This window comes from Argopecten irradians, chromosome 16 (genome assembly GCF_041381155.1).
Source record: "Argopecten irradians isolate NY chromosome 16, Ai_NY, whole genome shotgun sequence".
In the NCBI taxonomy this organism is placed as follows: Eukaryota; Metazoa; Mollusca; class Bivalvia; order Pectinida; family Pectinidae; genus Argopecten; species Argopecten irradians.
The window spans coordinates 34,515,579-34,531,595 of NC_091149.1; the positions used below are offsets into that span (position 1 = coordinate 34,515,579).

Consider the following 16,017-nt stretch of genomic DNA (forward strand, 5'->3'; position numbering starts at 1 on the left):
ACAGCTGGACACAAAGGGCCCTTGCACTTATATACTGTCAGTGTAAACTTCACCACTGAACTACAATAGACAGGTTTATTCAAAATATTTGCTATCAAAGGAAATTTTTTCAACTCTTTAAAAACAAAACAGACTTATATATAATAATTATATATATTGTATGTAATGTATATGTTATTATGACATCTATTTATAATCTATACTATGACTTTGCCATTTTCTCCTAAAAAGAAAATTCATTGCTTGAAAAATAAACATGTCAGCTGGAGACATTTTAATGAATTTGTTTTTCAATATTAAAGTATGATTGCTGCAGTTGTAATTCATTACAAATTTTTATTCAGTATCAAACTGGTTTGATGCAGTTCATGAACTAGTTATTCATGAACTGTTCATGAACTGTCATCAATTTTTTTCATGAACAGTTCATGAAGCATTGTTTACTATTTTCATTTGGCCATTTAATGTTCATGAACTGTGCATGAAAATGCTGTGTATTATTTCCATTAGGCCATTTAATGTTCAAGAACATTCATGAATGTTCATGAACTTAGTTCATGAACTTTTGATGAATAGTTCATGAATAGTTCATGAATGTTCATGAATTCTTCATGATCGATTCGCCGGGGTATTTCTGTTGATATTTAAAGACAAAATCAAATTAATAATATGGTTTTGAGTGAATTTTGACACACGGATGAAGAAATCTAGTGTTCTAATTTTAGTAACAGACCTTGATCACATGACCACTATTATCCAACATGGCGGTGTTCGGAATCAGTGAGTAAAGTCGTATGATACAAATCATGATTTTGTTATATTTTAGCGATTTATTTAAACTTTGAACACGTAATTTTTATCATTTTTACGTTCTCGTCACTTGACATATGATTTTATTGACCAATAACGAAGCGAGCCTAGTTGTCATGGTATTTATTAGGCGTTGTTCTCCGATATCAACATCTGAAAATGTCTTTGGACACAGGAACTTCAGACGACGAAAACTTCGCCGGATTTGAGCCGGATGAAGCTCGTGATGCTGAAAATAACTATCTATCAAATGCTTAGGCAGCAGGGTATTGGTCTGGTAGGGCGTTAGAATTGTACCTGCTGCCCCTATTGCATGATCGTAAAAGGCGACTAAATTTAGGATCTTATCTTTTCTCTTCTTCCTAACTGACTTTATCTTTCCTAATGCCTCCCTTGGCACCGCCTCACTTTTAGCCTTGAGTTGAGCGTTCGCCCCTGTGAGGAAGGCTCTGGGTTCTGTCCCCTGGCCGAGACACATTTGTCAAAGATAGGGCTGCCGCGGTTCACCGGTATATTGGGGTATTGCAATACACCACCAAAAAATATTGTACCGCGATACAGTTTACCTGTACCGGTTTTTTACGATATATTTTCTTAGTATCATAATTTCATTAATTTGATATAATTAAAATGTCCTGTCATTAAAACAAAACCAGCAAGTTGTATTTGTTTTCCTTTCCGATAATATGAAGCCATGTGGGTATCCCTTTCGTTTTCATTCGATTCAGATGTCGGTCAAATGTTCAAATGATTCAAACATTTGCATGACGTTGAATATAAACAATATGACATTAGGCTAGTTTCTGAAATATTATCAAGCTGATTCGCTCCATCAATCAACAATACCGGAATATATAATTCTCTAAACACATTTAAGGCCCGGTGAATACATGGCTGCAGGGATTTTGCCAGCTATTTCAGGCTTCATCGTCCGCCGCCATTTTCGATTTCCTACACGTGTCAAAACAACACTGCAAGCCGATCAGCCCTTTGAAGTTTAATCACGATCGTAAGCTTATTTTGCCAGGACAATTGTATGTAAATTTGTTCATTATTTAGGTTCAAAAGTGTAAATATTTGCAGACACTATCATGTTTAGTTATTGCATTATTAGGTTACGATCGTCTGTAGCCTAGCGTTTTCACAAACAGACTCGTATTTTTTTAAAACAAGAACCTCACATTTGAACATTTTTGTTACTCAACAACAGGGTTCAAATCGATGTAAAACTACATATCATAGCACTGTATGTTTGTATAATGTAAAGGGTGTTTTTATTATGGAATACATACAAAATAGACACCACATATGTTAAGGTCAAAATATTGCAATACATATCACAATACAGTTGTGGTGTATCGCAATATATCGTGGTACGCTTCTGCCGTATCGTGGCAGCCCTACACCAAAGTCTATAAAAGTGGTAGTTTCTGCTCCTGCTTAGCGTTCAGCATACAGGGAGTGGGACGACTGGTTCGCCCGTTGTCAGTATAATGTGACCGGGTGGGGTGTGTTGCTTGGTGTCTTCGGCGGCATGCTTCAGTGATATAGCACTATAAAAATGGCAACAGTTCCACTATACAAGAAGACACAACACGAACATACCGCAGTCTCCCAGTACACTCACCTCGCACAACATACACGCAACACACCGCATACATGGGAGGCCGTCTTTACATGACCATAGCTGTTAATAGGACGTTAATTAATCAAACAAAAAATAACTATCTATCAAATGCTTAGGCAGCAGGGTATTGGTCACGGTGACTTCAGTGATGTAAGTGATGTGGAATCAAACATCGACGAACCGGAGGTAGAGCTTGGTCCCGGGGGAGCAGCAGACAATCAGGACGAGTGGCATGCAGGATTCGAGTACTTCGAACGAGGACTACCACACCTTTTTATGCCAAGAGGGAACACAGGGCCAACACGACAGTTGACAGCTGATAAAGGGCCTTTAGGTTTTCTGGAACTGTTTCTAGATCTAGTTGTTTTGGCTCTCTTGATAGATGAAACATATAGATATGCTAGGCAACAAATAGAGAGGCACCCTGCTCAAAACAAACTGCCTTGGAAAGAAGTGACTATCCCTGAAATGAGAGCATTTCTTGGTCTGTGCATGGCAATGGGTGTCACCAGGAAACCTTCTGTGAAACTGTACTGGTGTACTGACCCATACTCTGAAACGCCCCTCTTTGGAAAAACAATGACAAGAGATCGGTTTAGTCAGATTATGCGATACCTACACTTTGCAGATAATGATTTGGAAACAGAGAGAGGTAGCCCTACATATGACCCCTTATTTAAAATTAAGGGTCTTGTTTCTCACCTGAATGAGAAATTTGTCCAAGAATATGTTCCACGCAGGCGTGTAACAGTAGATGAATGCATGGTGCCTTTCAAGGTCAGTTTCAAACAGTACATGAGACTCAAACCCCAAAAATGGGATGTAAAAGTGTGGTTGTTAATTATTCAAACAAACAAACAAAAGTGAGACGGAGGGACGGACCACGGACAAAAAGCGATTTGAATAGCCCACCATCTAATGATGGTGGGCTAAAAATCCATCTTGATGACAGATTGGTCACAAAATGTAATATGCACAATAAGAACCATAGGGGAACCTACATATGAAATTTGAGAAAGATCCCTTCAGTACTTTCTGAGAAATAAAAGTAACAGTCTTTAACTATCAAAATCCAAAATGTTGCCAGTCGGCCATCTTGTTGACGGATCGGTCACAAAATCCAACATGGACAACTAGGACCGTAGGGGAACCTACATATGGAATTTGCGAATGACCCCTTCAGTTCTTTCTGAGAAATTAAGGTAACGAACTTTAACTATCAAAATCCAAGATGGCTGCCTGGTGGTCAGCTTATTGACCGATCAGTCCCAAAAGGCATTATGCACCACTAGGGCCCTTGGGAAACCTACATATGAAATTTGAGACAGATATCATTCAGCTCTTTTTGAGAAATAGCTATAACAAACTTTAATAATCAAAATCCAAGAAAGCTGCCTGGCGGCCATCTTGTTGACTGATCGGTCACAAAATGCAACATGCACTAAAGCTGTAGGAGAACCTACATATGAAATTTGAGAATGATCCCTTCAGTACTCTCAGAGATATAAAAAAAACAATATTTAACTATCAAAATCCAAGTTGGCGGCCGGTCAGCCATCTTGTTGACGGATCGGTCACAAAATCCAACATGCACAACTACGACTGTAGGGGAACCTACATATGAAATTTGAAAAAGATCCCTTCAGTACTTTCGGAGAAATAAAGGTAGCAAACTTTAACACTTTCGTCACTGAATAAATTGCATGATGGGTATTCTGGCCCTGAGAAAATATGCACGTGATTTTTCCTGGGCTGAATTATTTACGTTTTATTGAAGTGTTGATTCGGTCATATTTTAAAAAGCATGCTATGTCATAAATACATCGTAGAATTGAAGAAACAAACACTTATAATTGTGAATAGGGATTATCGACGATATATTTATCAATCTTAAATATGTGTCGACAAACATACGTTGAGAAAATATGTTTATAACTTGCCTTCATTACGTTTATTCTGGCGGAGAACACGCGGAGACCGATAAGAAGAAACGTTGTACGTTCGTTTAATCGATTTGTACCACGATTAAATGTATATACAGCACAGAAACATATTATCCATAATCCTGGTGAATTACGTAAATTCAACGCCTTAATTTTGCATTTGGAAAATGCATTAAATTGCTGTGATAGATGGAAATGATGTGATGCAATTTCTCTACAATCGTTGTTAACCGCCATATTGATGACGCTGGTCAAGAGATAACTCTCACCGCAATGAACTTAGTACCAATTGTAAACGTTACATAGGAACATACGGAGAAAATAGGTGGAGATTCGAGAAAAGACAATAAACAACACAGTGACTTTAGCTAAACGCTTGCACCATGAGAGGGTAGTCACATGCAAGCATAAAAGGCCAGCTTTTTGTTGTTTTTGTTTTTTTTTTCTCATTTTTTTTTTTCAAGTGCAACATTTTTTAGGTCATCTGACCCGAAGGGTCAGGATGACCTATTGTCATCATGCACCGTCCGTCGTCGTGCGCCGTGCGCCGTGCGCCGTCCGCCGTGCGCCGTGCGTAAACTTTTTATTCAAACGACTTCTTCTCAATAACCGGAAGGCCCAGGGTACTCATATTTGGCCTGTAGGTTGCTGGGATGGAGGGCTACCAAGTTTGTTCAAATGAATGACCTTGACCTTCATTCAAGGTCACAGGGGTCAAAAAGGCTAAAATCTTTAAACAACTTCTTCTCAAGAAGCAGAAGGCCCAGGGTACTGATATTTGGCCTGTAGGATGCTGGGATGAAGGGCTACCAAGTTTGTTCAAATAAATGACCTTGACCTTCATTCAAGGTCACAGGGGTCAAATAGGCTAAAATCCTTTAAACAACTTCTTGTGAATAACTAAGAGGCCTAGAGACCTGATATTAGGCCTGTGGCATGCTGGGATGAAGGGCTACCAAGTTTGTTCAAATAAATGACCTTGACCTTCATTCAAGGTCACGAGGGTCAAAAAGGCTAAAATCTTTAAACAACTTCTTCTCAAGAACCAGAAGGCCCAGGGTACTGATATTTGGCCTGTAGGATGCTGGGATGAAGGGCTACCAAGTTTGTTCAAATAAATGACCTTGACCTTCATTCAAGGTCACAGGGGTCAAAAAGGCTAAAATCTTTAAACAACTTCTTCTCAAGAACCAGAAGGCCCAGGGTACTGATATTTGGCCTGTAGGATGCTGGGATGAAGGGCTACCAACTTTGTTCCAATAAATGACCTTGACCTTCATTCAAGGTCACAGGGGTCAAATAGGCTAAAATCCTTTAAACAACTTCTTGTGAATAACTAAGAGGCCTAGAGACCTGATATTAGGCCTGTGGCATGCTGGGATGAAGGGCTACTAAGTTTGTTCAAATAAATGACCTTGACCTTCATTCAAGGTCACGAGGGTCAAAAAGGCTAAAATCTTTAAACGACTTCTTCTCAAGAACCAGAAGGCCCAGGGTACTGATATTTGGCCTGTAGGATGCTGGGATGAAGGGCTACCAAGTTTGTTCAAATAAATGACCTTGACCTTCATTCAAGGTCACAGGGGTCAAATAGGCTAAAATCCTTTAAACAACTTCTTGTGAATAACTAAGAGGCCTAGAGACCTGATATTAGGCCTGTGGCATGCTGGGATGAAGGGCTACCAAGTTTGTTCAAATAAATGACCTTGACCTTCATTCAAGGTCACGAGGGTCAAAAAGGCTAAAATCTTTAAACAACTTCTTCTCAAGAACCAGAAGGCCCAGGGTACTGATATTTGGCCTGTAGGATGCTGGGATAAAGGGCTACCAAGTTTGTTCAAATAAATGACCTTGACCTTCATTCAAGGTCACAGGGGTCAAATAGGCTAAAATCCTTTAAACAACTTCTTGTGAATAACTAAGAGGCCTAGAGACCTGATATTAGGCCTGTGGCATGCTGGGATGAAGGGCTACCAAGTTTGTTCAAATAAATGACCTTGACCTTCATTCAAGGTCACGAGGGTCAAAAAGGCTAAAATATTTAAACAACTTCTTCTCAAGAAGCAGAAGGCCCAGGGTACTGATATTTGGCCTGTAGGATGCTGGGATGAAGGGCTACCAAGTTTGTTCAAATAAATGATCTTGACCTTCATTCAAGGTCACAGGGGTCAAATAGGCTAAAATCCTTTAAACAACTTCTTGTGAATAACTAAGAGGCCTAGAGACCTGATATTAGGCCTGTGGCATGCTGGGATGAAGGGCTACCAAGTTTGTTCAAATAAATGACCTTGACCTTCATTCAAGGTCACGAGGGTCAAAAAGGCTAAAATATTTAAACAACTTCTTCTCAAGAAGCAGAAGGCCCAGGGTACTGATATTTGGCCTGTAGGATGCTGGGATGAAGGGCTACCAAGTTTGTTCAAATAAATGATCTTGACCTTCATTCAAGGTCACAGGGGTCAAATAGGCTAAAATCCTTTAAACAACTTCTTGTGAATAACTAAGAGGCCTAGAGACCTGATATTAGGCCTGTGGCATGCTGGGATGAAGGGCTACCAAGTTTGTTCAAATAAATGACCTTGACCTTCATTCAAGGTCACGAGGGTCAAATAGGCTAAAATCTTTAAACGACTTCTTCTCAAGAACCAGAAGGCCCAGGGTACTGATATTGGGCCTGTGACATGCTGGGATGGAGGGCTACCAAGTTTGTTCAAATGAATGACCTTGACCTTCATTCAAGGTCACAGGGGTCAAAAAGGCTAAAATATTTAAATGACTTCTTCTCAAGAACCAGAAGGCCCAGGGACTGATATTTGGCCTGTAGGATGCTGGGATGAAGGGCTACCAAGTTTGTTCAAATAAATGACCTTGACCTTCATTCAAGGTCACAGGGGTCAAATAGGCTAAAATCATTTAAACAAATTCTTGTGAATAACGAAGAGGCCTAGAGACCTGATATTAGGCCTGTGGCATGCTGGGATAAAGGGCTACCAAGTTTGTTCAAATGAATGACCTTGATCTTCATTCAAGGTCACAGGGGTCAAATAGGCTAAAATCTTTAAATGACTTCTTCTTAAGAACCAGAAGGCCTAGGGTACTGATATTGGGCATGTAGCATGCTTGGATAAAGGGCTATCAAGTTTATTCAAATGAATGACCTTGATCTTCATTTAAGGTCACGGGCGGCAAATAGACTAAAATCTTTAAATGACGTCTTCTCAAGAACCAGAAGGCCCAGGGTACTGATATTGAGCATGTGGCATGCTGGTAGCATGCTGGGATGAAGGGCTACCAAGTTTGTTCAAATGAATTACCTTGACCTTGAATCAAGGTCACTGAGGTCAAATAGGCTAAAATCTTTAAACGACTATGTTGCATTGTACTAATAGTCAGATGACCGTTAAGGCCCATGTGCAACATTTTTTTTTTTCATTTTTAGTAAACTGTTGCAAACTTTTTTTTTCTTCAAGTTTCTTTTCACAATACATATAGAGCTTGGTTGCAATGAATAGGCTACTAAGCGGCTCAAACAACTTAGTACTGCCAGGACATTTTTTAAAATACAACTTTTGTTGCAATAAATTGACTACTAAGCGGCCCAAGCAACTTAGTATTGCCAAGATATTGTATAGTGACTGTATGACACTTTCTAGAATACTAGAAGTATTTTGCCTGTGAGTGGTAAATTGTGAAGCATGTTGGAAGGCAGAGATGTTTTCTGCATTCAATGCAGCCAAATTTAGTCTGGCTAGCCTTGTCCTGCATTCCACTCTTAGTGCGCATATAACAAACATGGCACCATGACCTGGATGGTAAGGTTCCCGGTAAATGTCGTTGAATGAGGCGGTCATCCAAGGGCTGTCCTGCATTCCACTCTTAGTGCGCATATAACAAACATGGCACCATGACCTGGATGGTAAGGTTCCCGGTAAATGTCGTTGAATGAGGCGGTCATCCAAGGGCTGCAGCGATGGTCTCCCTTTCCTGGCGACAGACGTGAACCCATCTACCAGACCTCTTATTAGGTATTGGGTGAACTGCAGGAAGGAAAATTGCTGTTTTCCTGGTTCTGGTATGATATGCACGCTTTGTAGGAAGAGTTGGTACGCGTTCAGCTTCATGACTTCCAGGAGTCTAAAAAACACCTTGACAGTCCATTTTCTTGTCTTGTGGTTGAACGAGTAATATTGAAGATACTTGTTTCATATGTCTTTGTGTCTTCGGCAGCATTCTCCAGTGATATAGCACTATAAAAAGGGCAACAGTTCCACTATACAAGAAGACACAACATGAATAAACCGCAGTCTCCCAAAACACGCAGCTTGCACAACATACACGCAACACACCACATACACGGGAGGCCGTCCTTACATGACCATAGCTGTTAATAGGACGTTAATTAATCAAACAAACAAACAAAATCATATGTAGGTTCTCTTAGGGCCCTAATTGTGCATAATGCCTTTTTGGATCGATCAACAAAATGGCCGCAAGGCTGCCATCTCGGATTTTGATAGTTAAAGATTGTTATCGCTATTTCGCAGAAAGTATTGAATGGATCTGTCTCAAATTTCATATATAGGTTCCCCTAGGGCCCTAGTTGTGCATATTTTGATTTGGGACCGATCGATCAACAAGATGGCCGCCAAGGAGCCATCTTGGATTTTGATAGTTGAAGTTTATCACTGCTGTTTCTCAGAAAGTACTGAAGTGATCTGTCTCAAATTTAATATAGTATGATTGAAAAAGTTTAAAAAGCATGGAAAAGATCCCTCGTTCCATTGTCAAACATAGATAATTCTTTAGTGGGCGCCAATATCCCTCTGGGATCTCTTTGTGTTTTTGTTTACCTTGTTTTCCAAAAAGCTTTGATATCAAAATCAGCGACAGACCAAAGTCTATAAAAGAGGTAGTTTCTAACGCCCTACCTGCAGGGCCATAGCGATAAAAAATCAATCTTTTACTATCAAAATCCATTTTGTTGACCGATCGATCCAAAAACGCATTATGCACAACTAGAGCCCTAGGGGAACCTACATATGAAATTTGAGAAAGATCCCTTCAGTACTTTGTGAGATATAGCGATAACAATCTTTAAATATCAAAATCCAAGATGGCTGCCTTGCGGCCATCTTGTTGACCGATCGGTCCCAAAACACAATATGCACAAGAGCCCCAGGGGAACCTACATATGAAATTTGAGAAAGATCCCTTCTGTACTTTCTGAGAAATAGCGATAACAAAATTTAACTATCAAAATCCCAGATGGCTGCCTGGCGGCCATCTTGTTTAGCGATTGGTCCCAAAATGCAATATGCACAACTAGGGCCTTAGGGGAACCTACATATGAAATGTGAGACAGATCCCTTCAGTACTTTTTGAGAAATAGCGATAACAAGAATTGTTAACGGAAGGACGGACGGACCACGGACAAAAAGCTATTTGAATAGCCCACCATCATAAGATGGTGGGCTAAAAAAGGCAACAGCTCCACTATACAAGAAGACACAACACGAACATACCGCATTCTCCCAAAACACGAACCTCGCACTTAACACACGCTAAACACTGCACACATGGGAGGCCGTCCTAACATGACCCTGGCTGTTAATAGGTCGTGAAAATAATCAAACAAAGTTTACATGTACAGTAGTTTAAATAATCAAGAAGCAATTGTCCACAAAAGACTAGCAGCTGCAGGACCGTGTGGACGTGGCTCGTGTGTACTAGTACTACTAATAGGCCTAGTAGGCATATTTGTTGGTGTGTCAGGTCGTGGCCCTGCAGGTAGGGCGTAAGAATTGTACCTGCTGCCCCTATTGCATGATCGTAAAAGGCGACTAAATTTAGGATCTGATCTTTTCTTTCTCCCCAAATTACTTTGTTCTTCCTGGAGTCTCACTTGACACCACCTCACTTTAGGCCTATGGTTGAGCGCTCGCCCGTGTGAGGAAGGCTCAGGGTTCTGTCCCCCTGGCCGAGACACGCCAAAGTCTATAAAAGTGGTAGTTTCTGCTCCTGCATAGCGCTCAGCATAACGGGAGTGGTACGACTGGTTTGCCCGTTGTCAGTATAATGTGACCGGGTGGGGTGTGTTGCCTGGTGTCTTCGGCGGCATGCTTCAGTGATATAGTACTATAAAAAGGGCAACAGTTCCACTATACAAGAAGACACAACATGAATATACAGCAGTCTCCCAAAACACACACCTCACACAACATACACGCAACACACCGCATACATGGGAGGCCGTCCTTACATGACCATAGCTGTTAATAGGACGTTAATTAATCAAACAAACAAACAAAATTGATGCAGATATCATTTCAAAGTAAAATGGTGAAAGATTTTCATTTTTTGGAATGTTTTTTAAATTATCCTTGTTCATTTTACATATAAGATAGTTTGGACCAAATTTATTTAGCTCAAGCTGAGTGATAATTTTCCATAGTGCAGTGTTTTCGGTTTTCAATTCTTTAAACCAGCTTACTCTTACTGTGTTTATATGTGCTTGTAGGTCTATGTTGTTTAAACCACCTTCAATATATGGTTTAATCATTGTTCTTCTTTTTACTTTTTCCTTCTTACCATCCCAGATATAGTTGTAAATTACTTTTTCAATGAGTTTGACAGTGTTTTGGTTAATATATAATGTTGAAATTAGGAATGTAAGTTGTGGTAATAGCAGGAATTTTACAACCTGTATTCTTCCTATTATGTTTAGTTTTCTCATTTTCTAGTTGTCTATTTTTTTTGTCTATTTTTTCATTCCAATTCATTTCCAGCATTTTGTTATGATAGAGACAGAATTGTATTCCTAGTGCTTTAATTATTTCCTCAGTCCATGTGATGTTCTCAAAGTTATCTTCAATATTAGTATTAGTTCCTAGTCTTATTCCTTTTGTTTTTTCTCTGTTGAGCACCAGTCCTGAATATGTGCCAAAAATTTCTATTATGTTTAGTGATTTGTGTATGTCTTGTTTTGATTTTAAAAATAGTGTGGTATCGTCTGCCAGTTGGGATATTTTGTATGGTCGTGTTTGATTATTTTTAATTGTTACTCCTAATATGGTTTTGTCATTCCTTATTCTTGTTGCCATGATTTCAGCCACCATTACGAATAGTAGTGATGATGAAGGGCAGCCTTGCCGAATACCTCTAGATATGTTTATTGGTTCTGAAATCCATCCATTGTTGCAGATTTTGCTGTTTATGTTATTATAGAGTATTTTAATCCATTTGATAAAGTGATTATTAAAGCCAAATTTAGTGAGTGTTTGATAAAGAAATTCCAATTCAACAGTATCAAATGCTTTTGCAAAATCTAAAAATAGTATTGCTCCCTGATTTTTTTTTTTTTTTTTTTGTATGTTCAATAATATCTTTGACCTGCCTTATATTATACCCAATGTATCTCCCTTTAATGAAACCATTTTGATCAGAGTTTATTATTTGTGGAAGAACTGCTTTCATTCTTTGCGATAAGCATCTTGCTAATATTTTATAGTCAGTGTTTAATAGTGTTATTGGGCGCCAGTTTTTTAGGTTTAATGGGTCTCCTTTTTTGTACAATAATGAAAGAATACCCTGTTTTTGTGATGTTGTTAATTCGTTTTTATTGAAGCTTTCGTTGAAGCTTTTTAGTTATATGATTTCTAGTTGTGGCCAAAATTCTTTGTAAAATTCATCAGTCAATCCATAAATACCTGGTGACTTGTTATCCACGAAGTTGGCGGGGGATAAGACACTACATGAATATACCGCAGTCTCCCAAAACACGCACCTCGCACAACATACACGCAACACACAGCATACATCGGAGGCCGTCCTTACATGACCATAGCTGTTAATAGGACGTGAATTAAACAAACAAAGGATATACAAATGGGTTCCGTCCGTCCGTCCGTCTGTCCGTACGAATGGTTTCCGGAGCATAACTCTAAAACCAGTAGAGATATTTCCACGAAACTTCATACACACGTTGGTCTTATGATCTAGTAGTGCCTTTTGCTATTTTTAGGTTTTCTTTTTTTGCATTTTTTCCGTAACCATGGAAATATTGCTGAAAATATCATATTTTTGTACCAGGTTTGTTTCCGCAGCATAACTGGAAAACCGGTTGAGATATATGCACGGAACTCCATAGGCACATTGGTCTTATGGTCTAGTAGTGCCTTTTGCTATTTTAAGGTTTTCACTTTTTGTACTTTTTTCTGTAACCATGGAAACATTGCTGAAAATGGCAGATTTTTGTGTATGAATCGTTTCCGGAGCACAACTCTAAAACCAGGAGAGATATTTCCATGAAACTTCATAGACACATTGTTCTTATGGTCTAGTAGTGCCTTTTGCTATTTTTAGGTTTTATTTTTTTGCACTTTTTCCGTAACCATGGAAACATTGCTGAAAATATCATATTTTTGTACCAGGTTCGTTTCCGCAGCATAACTGGAAAACCGGTTGAGATATATACACGGATCGAACTCCATAGGCACATTTGTCTTATGGTCTAGTAGTGCCTTTTGCTATTTTTAGGTTTTCAGTTTTTGTGCTTTTTTTCTTTAACCATAGAAACATTGCTAAGAATATCTTATTCTTCCTAACTGACTTTATCCTTCCTAATGCCTCCCTTGGCACCGCCTCACTTTTGGCCTTGAGTTGAGCGTTCGCCCGTGTGAGGAAGGCTCTGGGTTCTGTCCCCTGGCCGAGACACACCAAAGTCTATAAAAGTGGTAGTTTCTGCTCCTGCTTAGCGCTCAGCAAAAAGGGAGTGGGACGACTGGTTCGCCCGTTGTCAGTATAATGTGACCGGGTGGGGTGTGTTGCTTGGTGTCTTCGGCGGCATGCTCCAGTGATATAGCACTATAAAAGGGCAAAAGTTCCACTATACAAGAAGACACAACATGAATATACCGCAGTCTCCCAAAACACGCACCTCGCACAACATACACGCAACACACCGCATACATGGGAGGCCGTCCTTACATGACCATAGCTGTTAATAGGACGATAATTAATCAAACAATATCATATTTTTGTAGCAGGTTCCTTTCCGGAGCATAACTCTAAACCAGCAGATATTTCCACGAAACTTCATAGACACATTCTTTTTAGGCCCTATGTGCTTCACATTCATAAAACTATTCACCTCGCTGTATCTCTCCTTACCAGAAAATAAAGAACAACATTTGGATTGTATTCGTGGCAGTGTTATTTGGTGGATGAAAGAAATACGAATTTAAAACTGCAGTCAAATTTGAATGATATATGTATCTTAAGACATTAGCCAACACAGACCTTGAATTTAATACTGCGTGGGATAAAATATTAAAAAAAAAAAAAAACTATCGCCAACAAATGTCAAGGCTGTATACCTGATTCAACAATTGCAGCCCCGCTCTACTTGAATTATACTCCATCTTTCTTAAGCTCAACTTCCTTTTTCCTGTTTTTTTCCCCATACACATAAGTCTCCACAATCAAACTTACTTAAGCTTTGATATCTCAATTGGCGGGGAATCTGAATGACTATGTCCTTGATTAATTTCATGTGATTTATAGCTTCTTTTATTTCTTCAGTTTTGATGAGTCCAGCACAGGATTGGCTCTCTTCTTTTTTTAATTTATTTTCAATTTGTGTATTCTCTATGTAGGATAATATTTGTTTCCGATCAGTGTTATTAGTTGTGTATAGTTTTTGATAATATTGTGTTATTCCTTTGAGTACATCTTCTTGTTTGGTTAGCACTATTTCATTTTCATTGTTGATTTTTGTTATAGCTTTTTTTATTTGTCTTTTTTTTTCTAGAGACAGAAAAATATTTTGTGTTATTTTCTCCTTTTTCTATCCAGTTAACTCTTGATCTTATTTGTGCTCCATATGCTTTTTTACTGTATAGGTTTTCTAGTTTAGTCTCTAGTTCATTTTTGATAATGGTATTATTTTCACTTTCTTGTTTTCCGTTGAATTTTTGTAGTGATTTTTCAATTTCTTCTACTTCATTTTTGGTTGTTTTTGCAATTTTTTTACTGAATGCAATTGATGTTTCTTTTATTTCAATTTTGCATAGTTCCCATGCAGTGTTAGCGTCAATGGTTTTGTTATTGACTGGTGTGTTGTAATTTTTTATAGTGTTTTAATAAGTTCTTTGTACTCTTTATTGCTTAAGAGACTTTTGTTAAATTTCCAGTTGCCAGGGCCCCTATTTGGATTAGTGTTATCTATTATTATTGACACTGCTAGGTGATCTGTATGTTTGATCATTGCCGGACGAATATCTGTTTTAATGAGTTTTGTTGTTATCTCCCTTGATGTTAAAAAATAATCAATTCTACTAGCTTATGTATTTGAGTTTTTTCTTCTCCATGTGAATTGTTGTTTATGAGGGTTTTTTAATCTCCACATGTCTATTAATTTCAATTCTTTTTTGAGAGTTTTAATATTATGTACACATTTTTGAATTTTTCTTACAGATTTTCCATCTATATGTTCTTGTATATCATTCCAGTCACCTCCAATGATAATTGGGCCTCGCTGAAATTCTGTAATTTGTTTGTTTATTTTTTTTTTAAAAAACCTATTTCTATTATGCTTGTCATTTGGTGCATATATGTTGATAATGGTAAATATGTTTTCATTTATTTTTAAATTGACCATGATACAACGCCCATTTTCATCAGACCATGTATTCATTATTTCATGATTCAAATTCTTTCTTAGGAGAATTGAAACACCTCTGCTTTAACTAGTGCCATAGTTGTGTATCATATCTCCTTGCCATTCTGTATTGATGAATTTAATTATTTGTTTGGTGAAGTGTGTTTCTTGTATGCATACAATATTGGCTTTTTGTTCTTTAACCCATTGATAAAATCTGTTTCTTTTTTGTTTTTCTCGTAAGCCCTGTGTGTTTAATGTAATGCAAGGTATTTTATTTGACATTATAGATCAGGTTGTTTGGATAACATGTTTGTTTATTATATTTTTTGTTTGTTTGTTTTTGCTTATGTTGCATTTGTTTGGTGAAAATGAAATAAATACATACAGTAATATATTTCCATATGTATGCACATATGTGCATAGAATATATATATATATAGATTAAGCATACTTATATTAATAGAATATGTATCTAATATTCTAAATTCGCTCTTAATTACTTTGCTTGGGTGATAAACATGTTCACTTAAATTATACGTGCTATATATGACATATTGATATTTTTCATTTTTCTTTCTATTTTTAGCTAGAATAGGGAGTTATTCAAATATAATATAAATATACATAAACATATATTCATTGTAACTGGTACATAAATGTATGTTTTCAATATAATATTATCATATTTGTAGAATTTCATTACTTTGTCTTAATAAAATGTTCATTTAATTTTCTTATTTCTTTGTCATTTATTGTTAATTGTCTAGGAGGGATCATCATTCACCAACTTCTTTTGCTTTCTTAGGTTGTCTATCATCTGTGAGGGGGCTTAATGGCGACCTTACCTCATTTGATAAACTGGTTGATTTTCTTGAAGCCGGTGTTCTAGGGGTAGATTTATCTAATTTCGTAACGAAACTGTCTAGTGTACTGGACACTTTTTTTGGATTTCACTTTCTTTTTGTTCTTTTTTGGGG

At 37.9% G+C, this 16,017-nt stretch overlaps 1 protein-coding gene across 1 annotated transcript; it reads left to right on the forward strand.

Annotated features, from left to right (window-relative positions):
• Positions 1-2,545: 2,545 nt before the first annotated feature.
• On the forward strand, positions 2,546-3,214 carry LOC138310203 (piggyBac transposable element-derived protein 4-like; the record flags this gene model as incomplete). The annotated part of the gene is made up of 1 exon (XM_069251320.1): positions 2,546-3,214. A coding segment is annotated over exon 1 (669 nt), but the record flags the coding sequence as incomplete, so codon positions are not given.
• Between the last annotated feature and the right edge of the window lie 12,803 nt (positions 3,215-16,017).